Source organism: Pseudopodoces humilis, chromosome 13 (genome assembly GCF_049639895.1).
Source record: "Pseudopodoces humilis isolate 2021_Gansu_Grassland_sample_001 chromosome 13, ASM4963989v1, whole genome shotgun sequence".
In the NCBI taxonomy this organism is placed as follows: Eukaryota; Metazoa; Chordata; class Aves; order Passeriformes; family Paridae; genus Pseudopodoces; species Pseudopodoces humilis.
Window position 1 is genome coordinate 2602757 of NC_142212.1, and position 21532 is coordinate 2624288.

Here is a 21532-nt window from a genome sequence, read left to right on the forward strand (position 1 = left end):
CTGGGCTGCAGGAATTTAGGTGAACGAAATTGCTCTTTTCTAGGTGTTTTGATGAAGATATATTCCACTGGTTAATTTAGAATATGCCCATCTTGATTTTTACCGTATTCTAAAATCCTTACAAAGACCTGCTTCTAGATTTTGTGAAACTTTATTAGTAGAAATTGTCTTTTCTGAAGCTTCCCATTATAAAATCCTTGATTCTTAATTTCCTGCTTTCCTGGCTGGATATCCAGTCAGTCTGTCTGTTTTCATGACTTTCCCCTATTTTGATCCCATCACCTTTGGAATGAGAGAACAAATGAGATCCTGCTCATCCAGCACTGCTTGGAGTTTTTTGAGTCAATCGATATTTTTTATTGCAATGTGGAGTTTTTTATTTTCATGTATTTTATATTGGTTTTTATTTATTGCAACCTGGTGTTTCCCCATCAAACTCTCCATTCTGTGGGGTTCCCACACAAGGGCAGCTCTGGGAGCCTGTTCCTGACTGCATGGCAGAAGTTTGAGACTCAAGCTGGCATCAGTAACAGCACACTGAGAACTTTCAAAGTGCAAAATGTGCACTTTTTGTCGTGTGGGACCTGCAGATTGAGGAATTATTTCCTCATGCAAAGTGACCTATATCTGCTTGCTACAAATCTGTGCTGGGCTGCAGGATCTGACGTCCCCCAGCTGCCTTCCCTTCTGGAGAGATGTGCAGATCTCTGACCAAACTTTTGGATATTGCTCATCACACATTGCCAGGGTGCCAGGCACGACTCAGCTCTCGGCTGGGGACGGTAGGAAATGAGATTTAGAACTTTGGGACGGCATAAAAAATCTTCTCACATATTTTCCAGGAAGAGATCCTCCAGAAATATTAATTCTGCAAGTAGGACTCGGCTAGGACGTGACCTTGCAAGTCAAGTGGTTGAATAACTGCACTTGAATCCTTGTTAATAAACACAGAACAACTTTCCAAGGTCTGATTCCTGCATTTGGAACCCATGTTTTACCTTTGGAATATGAGGTTATATTTACCAGACATCTCTAGCTTGGAGCAATACGAGTGAAGCTACAACAACCCAATGTCAAGGTTTTTCTCTTGCAGTCCCTAAGGACTGAACTCGTGATGAAAATTCCCATTTTTTTTGCTTTTCTCTGTTTTTGTCTGTGGCAGCAAAAGGAAACAAAATTGAATATAAACATTGTAGAAGTAGTTGCTTGGTTCTTTGGTGGAGTGAGGACCCATCCCTTTGCCTGATCTCTCCAAATGCATTTCCTTGGAGATGCCAGGCAGAAGACTCTTGCTCGACACCTCCCATCTCCTGAAGTGGAGGAAATATCTCAATTCACATTCTCGTGCTCATGAATGTTTGTGATCAGGCTGAGGAACGTGTGGATATATCTATCTCTGTGCTTGCAGGGCCCCCAGATTTGTTTCTTTGCATATAGCTGCCAAAAATGTGTAAATATTTAATAGCAAGCTCTGGAGCTGACAGTTACGTAAGGAACCCACAGGGACATCAGCCCTTTGCTTCCCCCTCCCCGCCCCCCTGGAGCCCTTACATAACAACCTGATGGATCACAAAGCCAGGAATTCTAATATTGGGTTCAAATAGCTGTCCAAAAGTCACTTTTAATGAATGCAGAACCCCCCTGAACCTCGGTGTTTTGTAGGGTGGTTCTGTCACACTGTGGGTTTGGAGAACACTGATTCCTGCAGGTAACTTGGAAATGTTGACTGAACTCTTGGACAGAGTGAGAGAAAGGCAGAAATCATTGAACTTCCAGTAATTTCTGCCCCTTTTCCTGGGCTGTGGCACTGCCCAGCCCTCGTGGGAAGTGATTCAACATCTGCTGATGCATCCTCACCCAGAGGAGGATTTGGGGCAGGAGCGCTGGTGGCAATCACTCCTGGGACTGATCGTGTAGCAAAAACCACCACGAAAAGAGGAATCTGCAGAAATAAATGCTGCAGTGTCTGTTACAGCTCTAAAAGCCTTGTTAAGAAGGGGAATTGATGGTTTTTATCGCCTAATTTTTGGGTTATTGTTCCTTTTCTTGCACAGCTAAACGCATTTGTGAAGTAAGAATCATCAGTGGTGGTGTTGGGAGCCAGAGCCCAGCTCTGCTGATGAAAAAGCTGTAACTTCGAGCTGCTCAATTTGCTTTAATAACATCAGTGCTGAAGCTGCAGCGAGGGAAAAAATGTCTTTAGAGAAAGCAATTCAATAAAAAGTTTTTTTATCAGGGGAACTGTTGTCTTTCTGATGACAAAACCAGTTTGACTGACTAAAAAAATTACCTCTGGGGGTGTGAGGAGATTTTCCTGGGGAATTTAAATGCCACAAGGTATTCTCAGCTTAAAAATAGCAGCGTGTAGGTTGAAATGAGTAGCTGAGAGGTATGTGCTGTAGGTTGGGATTTAGGAATACAGATGTTCCCAGATTTTTAAAAATGTACTTTTTCTGATTTAAAAATTACCGTGCTGAGGCTCAGGACCGCATAGTTTGTAATTATAATCATTATGTTATTCAAAGCAGCTTTAAGAATCTCCTGATAACCGCTGGAAATTTTAAGCAGATATTCTTTATAGCTGCACAGATCCCTTCTCTGTGCTCTTCCTTCTGTATCTGCCCAGATTTGGTTGCTATTACGAGAAATGTGTATTGAAATGGTGTAAAAGCATCCCAGATCCAGCAGGATGTGAGCCTGGCAAGCTGTCAGGTGATGCTGTCTGGCTTTTTGTGGACTTTTCCTATTATTTCCCTTTCTTGCTTTCTAGCTTTCACTGAGTTGAAATGATTAATAACAGCCACCCGATTATTACCTCGTGATGCCTCTTGCTTGCTGTTCCTGAAGTGCTTCAGCCTCTTCTTGTGTCTCCTCCTCTCCTTCTTCCCCTTCCCCTTTTCACCACAAGTACCTTCAAATTTTTCCTAACTTTCCCTTTAATAACCTATGCCTTTCTTCCTTTCTTTTTTCCTTCCAAACCCTTCCATATAATTAAATTCTTTTTGTGCAGGGCAGGTTTCTCAGGCCAGTTTTGAATTTTCTTGAAATGAAGCACAGCCCAGGTGAGTGCCTGGGGCTTTGCTCAGCTCTGCAGGCTCCTGGGCAGGTTTGGAGCCCCCCAGCCCCTGCTGAGATGGAAATCCAGCTGCTGCCACTTCAGCTGGGCTCACTGCCTGTGATGGTGGCAGAACTTTCCTATTCTTCCCTTCCTGAACCCTCCTTTCCTTTGGATTTTTCCTTCTTTTCACCTCCCCTCGGTAGAAAACTTCCCAACAGCTTTGCTGATCTATTTCTGGCCCAGTTCTAAGCTTTTAAAGCTCTGTTCTCCTTCCACAGGGTTCTGGTAATGTCTCTTCAGATATTTTATGGGCACAAGAGTCACCTTGGTCCCCTTTTGTGTTTCTGAGCGTTCTCTGAGGCTGTGCTGCCAGGTTCTCCCTCTCCTGGGGAGTTCCAGCTCACCTGGGTGTTCATTTTGGGATAAACTGATCCATTTTTGGGCTCCATCTCTTTCTTCTGTGCCAAAGGAGTCCCAGCCCTTTACATCCTTGCCTTGCAGATCTTCAGCATCTCAGTTTCAAACCCTGCACATTTTCTGTCCTGTGAGGTTGAGCCTTTGGCCACCACACAAGTTCAGAGGTGGGGGAGAAAAGAGCTCCATATTTTACACTTGTTTACCTCTCTGGATTTGGATTTTCTGACAGATAGGGCCTCTGTTAAATGTAATTTAAGATGAGAACATCACAATTCACTGTCTTGGAATAAAACCCTGCCACAAATCACATCTGCATATTAACAACTCTTTTGTGATGCTTTTCACTCAGTGCATTTCAGTAAAAAGTCAGACAGATTTTTGGGCAGCATTGAGAGTCACGTGCTCCCTGTGAAAGCAGAACAGCAATTTTATACCTCACCATGAACTTTTCAAGCTTATGTGAACATTTTCACTAAATATTAGATGCTTTAAACTCAGTTTTGCTACTTAGGGGTATTAATATGATGTATTTCATATATTTCATGTATTTCATGTATTTTATTAATATTTCTCATTTTTTCACAAAGGTCAATACTGGGTCACTCAGCACTGCAATAATGACAGATTATCTAAATATAGAGTTAAGAAGTTTGTGTCTTTTCCCCCTATAAATACATTAAGTTTCTTCCTGTAAATCCATATAAATCTTCCTCTAATTTCTAGAAAAGCCACAACAGCAGAAAAAAAATAATTAAAAACCCAATTGTTTTTCCTGAGGTATATAAGAAAACATTAGACAGCCTCAAACCAATGGAGATGCAGGTTTCCTTTATTTTTTTTTTCCTGTTAAAAGTAACACCTCTGAAACAGTTTGGAACCAAAACCATGTAATTCAGAAAATGGTTCCTGACAGATGGAAACTTGTAAAGGGCAGAGGTTGCATTTTAAAATCCTGCTTTTCATATTTAAAAAAAATCTGCTTGGAAATCTTGCTCTTGTAAGAAGCAGAGAGTTTTCTGCTGGAGTTTATTCCTATATCAAAGAACATTTCACATTGATTTATGTAGTGCTTTTATCCCATCTCCTTTCTGTGATGTGTAAAAAGCAAAGGCAAAATTTTGGGAAATTCTGAGGGTCTGATTGATTTCTCAGTGTCCCATAACCTGGGCCAGGGGATCTCTGGGGTTTTAGAGAGGCCACATTGAATCTCAACTGTTAATGACTCAAAACTCCAAAAATCAACTCTGAATTTCTTCCATTCCTCTAAAAGACTTCAGGTCTTGATGAGGTCTAGCAATTAATTTCTCTACTCTTAAAATTCCTTCAAACACCTCTGCTCTACCTGAATTTATCATTGTCAGATGAAATGAACAGGGAAAAAAAAAAAAAGATACATTTGAAATCTTGTTGTTTTCATTGGGTTGTGGAGGATTGTCTCAGGATTTTAAATCATAAGCATGATTTTTTATTCAGTGTGGAAGCCTGTCAGATTTAGGGACACTTTCCAAGAGCTTGATCTAAGTTCAATCTGTTTCCTTCAGATTTTCTTTCATTCTTACAAACAATTTTTTCAGCTGGAATAAAACAATTTTTTCAGTTGAAAAGTGAATTATTTTATTTGATTGCTCTTAATCTATGAGATATCTCCAGGTAATTCCTTTTATGTTAATGATAATATCTTCTATTATTTGCATGCTCCGTGGTACCATTTATGTGAATGTGGAGATCAGTTCTGACAGCACAAACACAAAATTAACCTCATTGCTCAGGTCAAGGAATATATTTATTTTTTACTTGATTTTGCTATTTTTATTTTTATTTTTATTTTTATTTTTATTTTTATTTTATTTTTATTTTTATTTTTATTTTTATTTTATTTTTATTTTTATTTTTACTGAAGGGTCTTGGAAATATTACCCTGCACCAGCTCTTTGTAATCTTGTACAAGCTGGACTAAATTTCAACCATAAGAAAAGAAAATAAAATCAGTATTTGACTGGCTAGACCAGGCCATGTTTCTTTTGTGAGGAATAGAAGAGGAGGTTTGCTGTTAAAAAAAGAAAAATATTCATCATATTTAATTCTAAGTCATATCTAATGCAAAAGAGAGAGTGAATTCTGGTGTTCTATCTGCTGAAACAGAATTACTCGCACTAGGAAACCATTTAAAACAATCAATACAAAAGTGACTCTGTTGGTTTGGCAAAGGAATTTAAAAGTCTAACACTGCCCAATTAAGAGGATCAAAGTTAAACAGAACAAAATTCTTTAGTCCTTCCCCAGATCCCCATTCTGCCGCAGGAGGAAGGTCCAGGGTTGGATTTTGAGTTCCATTTGTGGCTGGAGATGAGCAGCTGCAGGTCCTGAACTCAAAAGAGTTTCTTAATTTCTTCCTGGAGTGCTGTCCTGTGGTTTTGGGGAGGTTCTTGTGCTGAAGGGCCAGCAGTGGAAGGACATCCCTGCCAGGGCAGTCCTTGGGAATCTCACTGAAAACTGCAGAGAACTTGGCTAAAAAACTGCTTCTTTTCATTTTCTTCCTCTCTGAGCGCCTGTTCAGGCTCATCTTTCTTCCTCTGACTTTTGGTAGTTCTGTTGTTGTTGTTCACATGCAGGAGTAATTACTCAGCTGGTTAATGAACCAGGATGCTCCTGTTTGTAATTTGAATATAGAAATCAGGCTGGTCCTTAATTCTCTCTAGTGAGAGGTGATGAATAAACCAAATTAAACTTTGGTCAGAGGTGGAAGGGAAGTTGCTGAACCCCCCCTGGTGCCTGGAAAAGTGATGTCAAATTCCAGCCTGGTCCCATTCTTCATGGAAAATGGAAAAAATTCTTCCCAGCTGCCTCAGGAGAGGAGGCTCTGCTGAGTTCTCCTCTCTCCCATCAGCTGGGATTTCTCTGGAACGTGTCCTTGGCTCTCCAGTGCTTCTCCCAGGTGCTCTTTCAGTAAGAAGGAGGACTCTGTTGCTTTCCTTTGGTGAATATTATCCAGGAAGGCTATTTAAATTTTAATTGCATCCAAGCTTGAAGTAAATAATTAGCAGGTGTATATAAAGTAGTTCAGAATTAACAGCTCAGGACAGAGTGATTCTCTTAATACCGTTTTGCTTGTGGCAGGAATAATGTACTTGCAGTTCTAGCAGCATCCCACTGCATTTCTCTGTAGGGAAGACTGGTGAATTAATATCAGGGAATAATTTTTACTCAGTGTTCCTTAATTATTTCATTATCAAATTAAAATGCTGATAAATTCAGTTTACCCCAGTATTTTTTTAACAAGTGTTCCCTATAAGTGTGTTTAGTTGAGAACACTTAGAAATTGTGTTGAAAATGGTTTAAAAAAATTGTGTTAAAATAGTTTAATTTAATCTGGCAGGGTGTTAATGTTAACTTAATGCCATTGATTTACATTGATTAATGTAATTCATTGTTTTTGTCTTTTCTGTCACTTTCAGTATTGTTCTTATTCTTATCCTGCAGGTTTTGGTGGTTCAGGTGAAGCTCTGAGTCCTCTGTCACATAACAGAATTGGCTCTTTCTCTTTCCATTTGTTTAGTCTGGGTTCACCAAGGATGGGTTGCTCAGCAGAAAAATGAGAAGGATTAAGATTTCTGTCGACTTATTTAATTTTTTTCTTTTCCACTGACTTCTTTGTCCTTTTCCTCCACTCTGCCTGGTTTCATTAGCAGGCAGTGCTTGGAAGAGCAGCTCCATTCCCTCACCTTGTCATGCCACAGCAAATTTTATTGCTCGTGATGCACCCGACCTTCCCTAAACTGCTCCTTAACATCTCTGCAGGGTGTGGAACTGCAACAGGAGGAGCTGAGGATGAGGGGGAGGCCGAAGCTGGCTGGATTGAAGGTGCTGCCATCCTCCTGTCTGTCATCTGTGTTGTCCTGGTCACTGCCTTCAATGACTGGAGCAAGGAGAAGCAGTTCCGGGGGCTGCAGAGCCGCATCGAGCAGGAGCAGAAGTTCACCGTGGTGCGAGGGGGACAGGTCATCCAGATCCCCGTGGCAGAGATCGTGGTTGGGGACATTGCACAGGTGAAATATGGTGAGTGCACCACCTTTGGACCCTTGGTTTGCTCTGCTGGCCCCTCCCAGCAGGATGGACACGCTTCTCTGGCAGGGATGGGAAAGGCAGGATTGTGGCAGATCTATGGGACAGAAAAATCAGTATTGGCCATGGTGAGGTGACACCTGAGCTGTCAGGGCAAAAAGGGAACCTAGGAACCTGCTGTGAAACTGCACCAGGAAATCAGTTTAACTGGTGTAAACTTCTTTCACTGACCAGGACAAGGACTGTTCATACAAAGGTAACCCTCTGTGGTGGAGGATTGCATTATTCAGATTTATTTCCTTTTATTTCTGTCCAGTTAGGGATAAGAAGAAGTATTTTTAAATGTTGTGTAGAAGGGAATTGGGCCTCTGTGATCACCTCACAAGATGCTCCAGATCCAGACTGATCCCCCAGTTCAGGTGCCTGATAATTCCATGCTGTAGGGAAAGCCCCGTGCTCCAGTGGAGTGAAAGGTCCTGCAGGACCTCTGGAGTGAGTTGTTAACTCCAGCAATATCCCTCTTCCAGCAGCCATCACATTTCTCCTGGGCTTACCTAAGGGCTTCCTGAGGGCAGCTCAGCTGCTAATTAGCTGCTGTTAATTCCTCTGAAGTCTGATGGAGAAACGTTCAGGTGATGTGAAGAGCGCTGCCCTGCCAAACCCCCCTGGTGGGGATGTCCATTGTGTGCTAAATGTGATACATTTGGATTTTGGGATAGCATTAAGCAGAAAATGGTTGCAATAAAAGGCCTTTCCTTGCAGGATTGCAATACTGTGTTTTTTGGGGACAGGTTCAGGAGTAATTCCTTCCCTTCTGCTTTCATTTCACCTTTTAATGCAAGTAACTGTGATTTGATAGCAAACCCCACCATGTCACTGTAAAAGCGATCTCATGGCGGTTTTCCATTGCCACCTTCTGACCACAGGTGACCTCCTACCTGCTGATGGGATCTTTATTCAAGGAAATGATCTCAAAATCGATGAGAGCTCTTTGACTGGAGAGTCCGACCAGGTCCGCAAATCCGTGGACAAAGACCCGATGCTGCTGTCAGGTAAAATCTGCCCCATCCCCTCTGAGCTCCTGCTCTGCCCTCTCCAGAGGTGCAGAGCCAAGCTGGAGCTGTGGTGGGTGCCTGTTTTCCTGGGAAAGCTGCTCTGGGAGCCTAGGAGCCAATGGCATTTTTTTGAGGATATTTTTATCCACCTTTGTCATCCAATTCAGGAGAAGATTTCCTCAGAACAAAACACAGGGATGCAAATAGCAAGCTCTTAATTAAAATGTATTTGGAATTAGTGACACATCTTAAAGGAGGCTCTGATAAATTTCTGAGGAAGGTTTCAGAGCTTTTCCTTTCTGACTGAACCAACCAAGTCTTTGCTGGTTTTTTAAGATCTTTTCTGATCTTCAGGTTTGAATGGAATTTATTTTTGGGGTTTTTTTGGGGGGTATGGCTGGCCCAATTTGTGTTGTTTTACCTTTTACTCGCAAAAGATAAACTTGGTTAGTGACAATATTTCTTTTGAAAAGAGAATCTGATGGTGATGGATGTGCAGCCTGAGGTTTGTGCTTAAGCATTAATTCTTGGTTGAGAATAATGCACAACAGGGTTTATTTTGGTTATGTGGTAATATCCCCTTCAATATAGGTTTGCAAAGTGTAACAAATCTCTCTCAGTACTGTCAGGAAAGCTTTTTATCATTTTTTGTACATTTATTTTATCTCTGTGTAACCTTTCCTGCCTCTTTTCAGGCACCCACGTCATGGAGGGCTCTGGGCGGATGCTGGTGACTGCTGTGGGGGTGAATTCTCAGACTGGCATCATCTTCACTCTGCTGGGAGCTGGGGGAGAAGAGGAGGAGAAGAAAGACAAGAAAGGTAAATCTCCCAGCACCAGGATGCTCCAGAGAAAGCTCTTTGGGCTTTGTGCAGCCGGAGCTCTCCTCCGCTCTTGACAAATAAACGCGATTTTTTCAAAATGCCTTTTTATTTTTTATGACACATTTTTATCATCACATGTCACACAGAAAAACAGCAGAAGCTGTTAACCAATAAATCCATTGGATAACAAGATGTTTTTCCAGTGTGAAATTGCAGGCTCCCAGTCCATACCAAAATGCAGGGGAATACCTGGGCATGCTCCAGTTGCTGTGGCTTCTCTACATGAATCCATGCTCACCTACAGTTTGCTAAGATTTTGTGCTTTTCTATCAATTTAACTTTTCCCCTCCCCCCAGGAAAAACACCCCTTGGCCATGGAAATAGCATCTGTCCTGGAGCTTGAGGACTGAAATAAAGATAAGCTGTGGCTCTTTGCTAGCCTGGTTGTTTAATGTCAGTGACTGACTTGAGAGGCATTTTAATTTTTTTCAGGTGTAAAGGTTGAGCTAAGAATAGTAAAAGCCAAGAATGTAGCAGTAAATGTTAGCAGACAGTTTTACTTTCATGTCCTGTATCAGTTAATGAAATCAAGAAGCCTCTTTAGAGTTTTCACCTTATTACAGTGTGATGTCATAAGCATTTGCTAATTTATGAGCTGCACACTAAGCAGAAACATGATTTAATGTCTGTCCTTTCCAGTTTTTCTTCACACAGTCTTGTAAATTGTTCTGCTTCCACAATTTCATTCCAAGTCTGTCCTAAGAATATTTGTCTTTCAGGCATAATTAAGGGCCAATTAATACAGGTTTTTCAGACTTTTCTGCTCTTTCTAGTGGTTTTCACTATTAATAAAAAAAAGCAGTTAAAGCTTTACTGAACATTTTATTTGCTATCTGTCAGGCAATATGATTCCACCTTTTTTTTTTTTGTTTCCATCCTTTTATATGAAGCTCTGGATAGGAAGGCCAAATTCAAATGGTTTTCAGGACCTACAGTTTCCATTTCTGAGAATATTCAACCAGCAGCTGCCTTTGACTCCCTGCTGCTTTGAGGAAATCCCTTTTTGCTTAATGAAATGTTTATCATTTCATTTCTGCAGAGAAATGCACAATAGCTGCCTGGCACGGGGAGCTCCAGGAGAATTAAAAGGAGAAAGACTGAAACTTCACAAAGCAAAAAAACTCTTTTACACCAGACTAGTTTTGAGCAGCAGCTTGGGGTTTTCTCTTGCTGTCGTTCAGAGCCTGTGTGAGATGTGGAGGAGAGGAGCAGCAGCTTCACCCCTGTGTGATGGGAGAGCTCCCTGTGCTGGGTTTAACTGGGCTGGCCTCCCTAGGCTGTGCTCAGGTGCTTCTCCCAGGTTTCACTGGGAAGAGCCTGGAAAGGCAGGAAAAGAGAAATCAGGGAGCTTTCCCCACATTGTGGCTGTAACTTACCCAGAGACAGAGTTTCTTACAGAGGTGTGCTAGAATTTGGATGCAGACACAGAATTTAACTGAATATGGCTCTGTAGAAATAGCTATCATATAAAAAAATCCATAATATAGAGAATTCCTCCACATTTTCTGGTGCTGCTGGCAGCTTTGTGCCCGTGCCTGGGCAGAGCTGGTGGCACCAACTCAAATTGAAACCTCTGGTACATAAACCTGCAGCTCTCAGAAATCCTGTCCCTTTCAGTCCCCGTGGGTGTGTGCTTTTATTGTTCATTAACACTTTAAAAATCCTCGTGCAGGTGTGAAACAGGAGGAGGAACAGCAGCTTCCAGGTAGAGTAAGACTTGTACCCCATCCAATGGTGCAAATCAGGGGGGAACTGCTGATGGAAATAATCACCTTTGAATCAGTCAAGTTGAAATTAAAGAATGATTTCAAATCAACAAGATTGCTGGTGCCAAATCTTTTGGTGTGCAGGCATTGTTGGTGTTGCAAATCCTCAGGTTCAGCTGGAACAATCAGCTGCTCTCTAGAAGTAAATTGCAAAGTATTTAATGTGGAATACTTGATTTGCTGTTAGCAGCTCACGCTGTGCTGGTTGGGGTGGGGATCCAAACGGAATAAGGAACAAGCACGAGTCACCAAAACAGTTTAAATCATTGCCACCACAGCAATCAAATTTGTAATTGAAATTTTCCTGAATGCAGTTGCACAGGGTGTGTTTTTAAATCCTGGGAGCTGTTTATTTTCTTCTCCCAATTTGCCATTTGTAAATAAAATCAGCCCATTCTTCTGCAGTACCAGCCCCGTACAGCATGAAATAATCCCTGTGGGGCAAGGACTGGAGCAGTTGGAGAGTCTCAGTCAGAATTCAGGGGAGGACTTGGTTCTATTGTGAGCAATTAACCCCAGAAACAAAACAAAATACATTTTATCTGTTATTTGCAGAGACTAATTTTATTGCACTTTACTATAAAAAACAGAGTCAAATGATAAAACCTCCTTCAAGCTTTTCACCTTCCTATTAGGAAAGATTTCTTGTCCAATTTTCTCTAATATGGGGATAATTGCTGAAAGGAAGAAGAGGATTTTCTTTTCTGGTTTTTCTTTCTTGTCACCACAAACCAGGAAATGTGTCATGTCCATTCTCTGGATTTAAAATAACCCATTATTCTCCTCAAGACTACATTTGCCTTTTGAACATAAAATATAGGAAAATTCCATGTTTCTACTCAGATTAATGGGCCTTTTACCTGGGTGATGGCAGGACATGGATTGAGCCCTGTTAGACTGGGATGCATCAGTGATGATAAATCATAATGTGCACAATTATTTAAAACATAAAATATGTACCATTTTACTGTGTAGAAGCATATACATTTTTAAAAGCAAATTTTAAAGCTACCTATGCACTGTGTAAATTACTTCCAAAGGAAGTATTTCAACCACTTTAAAAATGCATAAATTACATTAAAATAAAATAAATTACATTTTACAAGTGTACAAATTGCATTTACTAATTACAATTTACAATTACAAGAAATAAGACATTAAAGAGCAATGCACACAGAGCTGTGTACAGTCAGTTCTCACCAACTCCTTTGACTTTGCTAAATGTGTTTCATATTTATTTATCTTCTATTATTATTGTTATTATCATTATTGTTATTATGATTTGAGTTTTCACCTTACTTTGTGACACCTTCCCAATGCCACTTTGCTTTGGAAATTTGTGTTAATTAATTTCAAACTCTTTGATTTTGGGAGCAAACAAAGCCGCCGAGGCTTTTCGCTGTCACGTGCGCTCGTTCGCGTTGTTGCTATTATTTATTCATTATTTGTTGTTTTGTTTTTTTTGTGTGTTTTTTTGTTTGTTTTTTTTGTTGTTGTTTTTGTTGTTGTTTTTTTTTTTATCCATTATTGCTCAGTAGATTCTTCCCATCCCTCCTCCCACCCTCCTCCAGCCACAGATGGTGCAGCAGGTGCAAATGCCACTGATAATGCAAATGCCAGCTTAGTCAATGGTACGTCACAACCCCCGGCTTGTCTGATTTGATGGATTTCTCTCCTGACTGTGTCAAATTCCCTCTCCCCTCGCTGACCTGCACAGATGTTGTGTGTGTGTGACTGCACTCTGAGAGATCCTGCTCCACACGCTCTGCAGGAGCTTGCCAGAGGGGCCACAGGGATGCTGCAGCCTCTCTCCCACAGAATCCAGCCTGGCAGGGCTGGCGTTTGCAATCTTGACCCATTTAAAACCCCAGTTAAAAGGAGCCAGCTGCAAAACTTTTGGGTAGTTTCACCCAAAGTTTCATTATGAGGCTTCATTATTCAGCATAGATCTGGAGAGGAGGAAAAGGATTCTCTCTGCTTCTCCTCTTTTTCACTCTCACAATTCCTCACACGGTTCTGAGGGAGGGCTGGGGTCAGGGATCTGCCTCCATTCAACCAACACTCTGTTAGGGACAACCTCTGCTGCTTTCAGCATCTGTTTTGGGGGGAATGAGAAGTTTTGTGGATATTTGTGTGAGCCCTCAGCAATCTTCTCCTGAGCTGTGTTAACTAAACCCAAAGCAAACCATTCCTTCAGGCAGTTTTGACTGTGTCCCAGTACAGATTCCCCACTTGTTAGCACACAGGTATTTCAGTGTTTCTCCTAACACTCAAATTCCAGTGTTAAATTGGATGTAATGGGTCAATATTAGTGTAGGCATCAGATGTTTTTTGCTGCTAATCAGATACATGAGCCTTTATTTGCCAAGCAACCTTTCCTTCTTGTGCAGTGCCAAAATTACCTAGTAAAGTCATTCTGCTTTTCATCATGTTGGTGAAAGAAGTTTGTTTTCCATTCAGGTTGCATTTCACATGAGAAATGAGAGTTTCTGACAGCAATGTCAAGTGCTAAACAAGGACCAGGATTTACTGCTGTAAGATCATATCTAAAACAGTGACACACAGGCAATCTTTGAGCCTATTTTCAAATCATTTGAAAGAAACATATAACCAGATTCAAAACCCATTCTGGAAAACTAGGAATTACAGTCCCTGCATCTCCTTGCATGGCAGGGACCTCCAGCATCCTGGTTCCAGATTCCTTAGAGACCAAGAACCAGGGAATGAATTATAAGTGTTTTATTCTCCCTTAATGTGAGGGTGCTGAGGTCCTGGCACTGAGCAGCCGTGGCTGCCCCAAATCCCTGGCACTGCCCAAGGCCAGGCTGGACAGGGCTTGGAGCAGCCTGGGATAGGGGAAGGTGTCCCTGCCATGGCACTGGATGGGCTTTAAGGTTTGTTCCAACTGAAACCATTCTGTGATAATTCTACTTTGGGGAGTGTTAAACAAACAAACAAACTCCCCTCCAGTCCCACTGGATCCTCAGCACTCCTGCTCATCCCTGCCAGCTGCCCAGGAGGGGTGGGAGCAGAGATCAGCCCCTCTTTGCTGGTGCTCAGCAGGTGCAGGAGGAGCCCTGTGCTGCTCCCTGGGCTCTGGTAAATCCCTGTTGTCTTTGGGCTCTAATGCTGAGCTTAATGAGGAAATTGAGTTCCAGGGGATATTAGATCAGTGTCGGAATTAGGGATGTGATTTTCCATCATCCTCTCTCCAGTCAGGAACAACAGTTACTGTCCCTGTTTATCCTGGAGCTGAGAGATACAAACTCAGGGCTTTGCAGTGAGGAGTGAATTTTCTTTTGTGCAGTTTGGGATGTTTTGGATTTGAGCTCCCCTGAGATGAGACAGTTCAACATTTCTGCTGGTCTTTAACCAACATGGGCAGGAGAGGCTTTCCACAATTCAGCTGCTCAGAGAACTCAGGCAGACTTAGGTCTGAGTGCTTTGGAATTATCTGGGAAATGGCCAATGGCAGATTTCTGGTAATTTCTCAGCACTGATGATGAATTAAATACCTAAAATGTGGATTTGGTTTGGAGGGGAGAAAGGAAAGAGCGAGTAAGTTACAAAGCAAGGAGCCCAAATTCATCTACATATTCTTTTGGTCTGGATGAAATGAATATTTTTTTAAAGTCTGAAAATTCTTCCTGAGATATGACTGGAAACAGGAATTTTACCTGAAGTCTAATACTTTTGTGTAGAAAATATCTTAAAATAAGAAAAAAATAATTGCATACTTCAGTAAGTAACAAGCTCAGGAAATGTTGTTGCTTGAAAGTCAAACAATTAAATTTCAGATAAAATATTTTTATTCTTAATTGTCAATACACAATTGGCACAAAAGAAAGAGCTGGTGAGCCTGTAGTGATAAATTAATTTCTTTTGTGATCCAGCCTGTGTATTATGTGCTGTACCAAAGGAACTCCCATAACTTCTGTGGAGTTTTAGGAGTTGAAATCAAAATAGAGAATTATTGTTGATCTCATTGTCAGAACTATGGACACTGTGTTCAGTTTCTGAAAGGTTGTGAGTTAAGGCCATAAACAGAGCAGAAAATTTTGCAGAAAGGAAAGGAATTCAGGAAAATTCATCTCATTGCCAAGTATTATATTTAGTAAAGGTAATTTTAAAGAATGAAAATCAGGGAAGCAGCAATCACTGTTTACAGCTTGTTTACCCCAAATCTGATTTCCTTCTAGTAGAGCAAATTACCCCAAATTTGATTTCCTTCCAGTAGAGCACTGCTACCTTCCTACATCAGGATTTCCAGGGTGGGTTGTTGGGCTTTTTTTGGCATTAGTAACCCAGAGAATTTGCTACTTAAATGTGTATTTAGAAAATATAGAAAAGGTATAGAAATGGCTTATACAAATCTCTGCTGGAATATTTCACATCTATTCTTAATCCTGTTGTATTTACTGAGCTACTTCCCTTTCTGCAAAGCAATTTGCAGTTTGAATGAGTTTTTAAATATTATTTTTCTACATTTAATAAGTTTCTGAATTGTAAGTGAAGTTATTTATGCATAGAAGAATTATCTAAAACATCCTATTTAATGGAGTGATTCCCTCTCAGCGCTCAAGCACAACTCTGTTATTTTCTTTGGTTGATTCCAAGCAGTTCTTCCAATTTAGAAATAATTTCCAAATGAGGGAAATAATTTCCAAAATAGTGATAGGACTTTGTTATTCCATGTCATTGGCTCTCCCTCAAGGGCTGCAGCAGGAAAAGGGGAGGCTTTTCTTGGGAATTTTATTTGGTGAAATCCATGACTTTTATAGTAAGAATTTTGTCAGTAAAGATGCCACGAGTCCTTTCTAAAACACAGGAATTGTACTGAGGCAACGGCATGCAAAAAATATTTATATTTAAATTCAGAACTTTCAAATCAGCTGCAGAATGCAGGTGTTGTGAGAAATGCTCTTCTAAACTTTCTGATTTTTCATCCTTGCTTAGAAAAGTGCTAAAAAACTCAGGTGGATTTCTCCAGCCCAAACAACATTTATTTTATTTATTATTCCAAACAGAAAAGAAGAAAATATTTTCAGAATTATGTAAAAAAAATATATATTTGTAAAGAATCATTTCACCATTATGCTATCAAAATATTAATAAATACCCATCCTTTTGATGATTCTAAACAATGCACCGAGGACAGAAGGATGGGGGAATATTTGTACCTGCAAGGAGGAAGGATCTCTCAGCAGTGGTGATTCTATCACCTTTCTTTCTGCCTTAATTTCCTTGTTCATACTTTGTAGCAAAGTGCAGCCTTAAGACTATTTGGCACAGGATGATATAAATAGTTTACATCTTCCTTTTCTTTACCTTGATTACCCAAATTACCTTTTCTTTGTTATTCTGTCTAAATAACTGAAGTGTAACTATCCTTCGTGACTTCCCTCACTCAACGACCTGAATGCAGTAGATTAAGAATATTAAGAATGTATTTTTTTACATACTTGAGTTCAAACTGTTGTTAATGATTGTTTATTTTGTGTACTGCTATTTTCAGGTAGCCAGTCATTTGTTAGTGTATTTTATTATGATAATTATGCTATTAAATAACAAATATATGTCCTAAAACTGCATATTTTAATTTACAAAGAAAAAATAATCTCTGTGATGTGTATGCCAGTGGGGACAGTCACGTTTGGGCTTTGTTGGTGATTTTTATCTTTGTGAAAGTTGAATATTGTTCAGTTTTTATGCCACTGCAAGGTTTGGAATTGCACTCTGCAAAAGGATCTCTAGAGCAGGAAATAGAGCAGACTGCCTGCTCTAAATTAATGCCTTCCAGTTCTTAGGGAAGGTTTCATGCTCCAGCCAGAAATCCCAATCTCCAGAGATATTTTATGTCTTCCAGTAACTTTATTAAAAGCCTTTCTAAGAAAAACAGCCACCAGGCAGGTACTGAGTCCAACTGTACCCCACAGGCAAAGGTTTTATAGGGAATTTCACCATGAAAATGAGCTTGGTTTTGCTCAGGTTCATGGATTCATCTCTTGTGCAAAGCTCTGGAAGGTGGATTCTGAATTTTTAAAAGTCCTGTTATTGCCAGGGTGGGAATAGAATTAGAAACAGAGACAAGCTGATGGTCAGTGTTTTATTGCAGTAATTCACCTGAGCACTGAGATGATTTTAGGTCACGAGATGTCCTTTCCCTGGCTCTGCTTCTGGCTTTTGGAATTTCCCAATGGTAAAATTCTGGGCCTATTTTTGACCTACAAGACTGGTTTGGTCACTTTCGCTCTCCCACTTGTGCAAAGACCAACATGCAAGCGATGCACCTTAGCTTTTCCATTTTGTTATTTTTAATTCACAGCAGAGTGAAAAAATGAATCCACACAGCAGTCAGAAGAGCAAGATGTAGCTGCTGGGACATTTTTTAATAAATTCTGATGATACATTTCTTATTTGAATGTGTCAACAATCCTGTAACAGTGTTTAAGCTGAATTTTCCTTAGCATCCTTTTTTATTGTGCATTTTACATAACTACCAAAAGACACTGTCATCCATTCTGAAGTAATATTTGTTACAGTCTTTTCCATAAATGCATATAATTATTGTGAAAGTTTCATAAGGGATCCCACCAAGAAATTTTGAATACATTTGAAAACATTTTGTTGTTATTGTAAATACCAAAGTTTTTTATGTGACTTGTGCATTTTGCCATTTTTATCTCACACACACTTTCAAATGACACTTCCCATTAAAAAAGGCACAAAGGAATAAGGATTTTGCTGTGGTAAAACTGGTTGTGAATAAAATGTCAAGCTGGAAATTAAAGAGGCACTTGGTAAATCTATGTTCAGGATAAATCTGAATTTAGGTCACCTGGCACTTGTATTTCCAGAAGAAATTTGCTAATTAGTGCAACCAAGTGAGGAAGACGTAATTTAAAAATCCCATCTGATTTACATTTTTATTTATTTATTTAGATTTATTAACAGTATTGTTTCTATTTTTTCCTAATTAATAAGATGATTAATTTAATTCTGGAATACATTAAGAAAGTCATATCGGTGTGTGCCAGAGTTTTTAAGTCCCAGCCCTCTGAAAAGTCAGCTCAGGAATATTATTCCCCTTCATCTTTCCACCAGGTCCACTTTATTAGTTTCCCCCTCTGAATTTATGCAGATTCCTCACAAACACGTGCTGATATTTAGCATTTCAGGTGGCTGGAACTCCTTGGATGTGCCCAGCTGGGTTGGCCCCTCCTGTGAGTGCAGGTGTGAGGGCAGGGGATGGTGCCCAGTGCCCGTGATGTGCTCATGGCTTTTGTCTCCCATTGATAGAAATTCCCATTTTCGTGTTCTGTCTCGGCTGAAGGTTGTTTACTGTCTGTTGTCTGTTGGAATTTTTCATCATTTAGGCAAGATGCAGGATGGGAATATGGAGAACAACCAGAACAAAGGTAATGTTCTTTCCTATTCAGGAGGTTGTGGATTGTATTGTTAGCATGTAGTTCAATCCTGTCCCAAAGTACAGTGAGAACCTGTGATCTGTGCCTGTGTGTGAAACTGGCCCTTATTGTTCATGCAGAATGTCCCAAAAAACCCCAACCAAAAACCCACCAAAGAGATTGGAACTTCCACAGGTTGCAGAGATTTAGGAGAGGAGTGTTTTGAATGAACCATTTCTAGATGTCGCTTCCATCTCACAAAGCTCATTTGAATTAATTTTTCCTGTGCAAGTTGTGTATCCCACATATTGTTAGTGATTTTCCAGCCCAGTTTTTTTATGTCTCATCATCTCTGGTGTCTGATGGCATTGTCTGGACATCTCTTCATTTGCAGGGAAAAGGCAAAGCAATAAAAAAAGGAAAGCTTAAAGCCAGGGTGTTATGTAGCAGTGTAAAAGCCTTTTATAAGGATAAACAACAGGAAGATTGAGCATCTTAGGAGCTTCTTATTTAATATACAATGTCAGGAAGAAATTGGAATCAATATTTTGCTTTCTCTGAAGCAAAGTCATGGTTCCCTTTTTATTATAAGACACAGCTATCAAGAGCTCTTTGGGTTATACCAAATTAAATGATAATTTTCTCTTCTCAGATAATATTGAACGTTGCAAAGGTGACGGCTCAGAAACTGAATAGAGAAACTCAGTGGTTCATGGCACAAAAGTACCAAATAAAACTCTATTAAATAATAAGCATTCAGGCTAGGTAGATAAATTAGATTTCTAGGTCAAACAAGCACGGTCTTGTACAGTCTCTTCATGAAAGCAAAGCTGTTCCATCTCATCCTATTTTATTTATTGTGCTCAGTACAAACCAGACATGCACATATATCCACTGCAATGTCATTGCCTTTCAGAAATACGCAAAAATAAAGTTTCCCTCTGTTGGCATTCTGTCAGGAGAGGAGGGATGAGCCCTGAAACTGTGTGTGGTTCTGGTGGGGGAATGGTGATGCCACCACCATCAGACCCAAGGGCTGAGTAACCCGGTCACAGAATGCTGAGGAAACTTTATAGCTCTGGGATTTTCTGGAATGGTGGGTGGCAGAGTGTGGTCCCTGGTCACCCATCTCACTGCAGCCCAGGGAGGTGACACATGGGCCATCTCTGCAGCCACACTGCCTTCAAAATGTTTGCATTGGGAATGTGATTATGTGGGGACATTGCATCCTAAGAGACATCCCAAAATTCAGGGAAATACGGATCTGTCAGAGCACCTGGGCTCTGCTGTTCCAGGGAATCCTGCGGGGCTGGTGCTGCCACCTGCCCAGTCACGTGCAAGGCATTCAGTGGCATACATGTGTATGGCCCAGAGCGTCATGGCTGGGGGAAGTATGAGGGATAAACCCAACCAGTGGTTTTCCAGCCCAAATCCCCACCTGAGGGATGTGCTGGCACAGCTGTGTCCTGCAGAGCCCCACTGGGTCTCCAGGGCCTGGCACGGGAGCCAAGGGTGTCCCAGGCAGCCCCTGTGATGCTGGCTGGATTCAGAGAGGATGAAGATGGAGAAAAGGAAGGGATAAAGCTCTGGAGTAATAATTTTGTTCTGCATTATCAGCCAAGCAGCAGGATGGGGCTGCTGCCATGGAGATGCAGCCGCTGAAGAGCGCAGAAGGGGGAGAGGGAGACGACAAGGACAAGAAGAAATCCAACATGCACAAGAAAGAAAAATCCGTCCTTCAGGGAAAGCTGACCAAGCTGGCAGTGCAGATTGGCAAAGCAGGTATGGCTGGGTGACACCAAATCCCTCTGGGTCACAGGAGACAAAGAGCTGCAAAACAAATGGTTCTGAAAAGGGACAGGTCTTTTTTTACCGCAGGATTTGGAAATGGGTCATCACAAAGCTGTTCTGTGGAGAGTATGTGGTGCTGAAGATCTTTTATTCTCCCAAAAATCAGCTTTGACTGTCAAGGAGCTTTGGGCAACTTGGATTGTAATGAATATTTGAATCAAAATGAAATGCAGATTTTCTCAGAGTTAATATTCCCAAGTGCAGTAATTACGTATTTAATTTTCTCTCCCCTCAGAACTTGGGAGTACACTGTTTCAGAATCTCTAATACCATCTCAAAATATCACTCACACAGTATTTCCCTCTCATGGATTCTGAAAGCATTCTGTTCTCCCCAAATCTCCCCGTTCCTGCCTCAAGCATGACACATCTTTTGACTCCTGTATCCAGAACCATCTGGCCCCTGGTGCTGGAAGCAGCACTTCTCCAACACGTAGGTAGAGAGTGGGAATCTTCCATAAGGGCCCAAGTTCCTTAGGTTTGGTTTTCTCGTGGTATTAACAGGGATTTTGATCTCAGCTCCTTGGCTGAGGCCCTACAATATCCCTTTCCTGCTGTTCTGTCTCCCTCAGCCTTCTTCCCCAGTCTGGTTTCTCCCCTTCCCATCCCTTTTTAAGCTCATCACAGGAGCTGATCACATAACCCCATGATTCCAATTCCCTTTGCCTCAATAGAGTGTGACCAAATCTGGGATTACCATCCCTGATATCCAATTTAACGCCTTGCCCCAATTCATATTGCTCCAGCTTCTCTCCTTTCTTTCCCCTGATGATTAATTCCTTGGATCAAATACTTCCTGCACTGCCTTGACTTCTGCTCTCTTTGGTATTTTGGCAGGCACGTGCACATCACTCTTAAAGTGATCATGTAGGGATTTCTGACCAGAATGTGGCAAGGAACAGGAATTAAATTAATTAATCATTGCCTCATTTGGTTTTTCTTTGCCATTGAGCAATCTATGGGGATGTGTTGCATTGTCAGGAGTATTTGCCTGTACAATATTTTAATAGATTTTCCTTTATCCTCTGGTACAA

At 40.9% G+C, this 21532-nt stretch overlaps 1 protein-coding gene across 17 annotated transcripts in view; it reads left to right on the forward strand.

Moving 5' to 3' along the window:
* The window catches only part of ATP2B2 (ATPase plasma membrane Ca2+ transporting 2), a 395747-nt gene that overhangs the window by 295645 nt on the left and 78570 nt on the right, over positions 1–21532 (forward strand). For 9 of the 17 annotated variants that reach the window (XM_088061667.1, XM_088061651.1, XM_088061660.1 and 6 more), the window contains 7 exons: positions 7274–7531; positions 8464–8589; positions 9288–9413; positions 11149–11181; positions 12781–12873; positions 18619–18660; positions 20266–20430. In XM_088061667.1, coding sequence (XP_087917793.1) covers positions 7274–7531; positions 8464–8589; positions 9288–9413; positions 11149–11181; positions 12781–12873; positions 18619–18660; positions 20266–20430 — 843 coding nt within the window. The remainder of the gene's footprint in view (positions 1–7273; positions 7532–8463; positions 8590–9287; positions 9414–11148; positions 11182–12780; positions 12874–18618; positions 18661–20265; positions 20431–21532) is intronic. The other 8 variants (XM_088061657.1, XM_088061663.1, XM_088061661.1 and 5 more) reach the window with 5 other exon arrangements.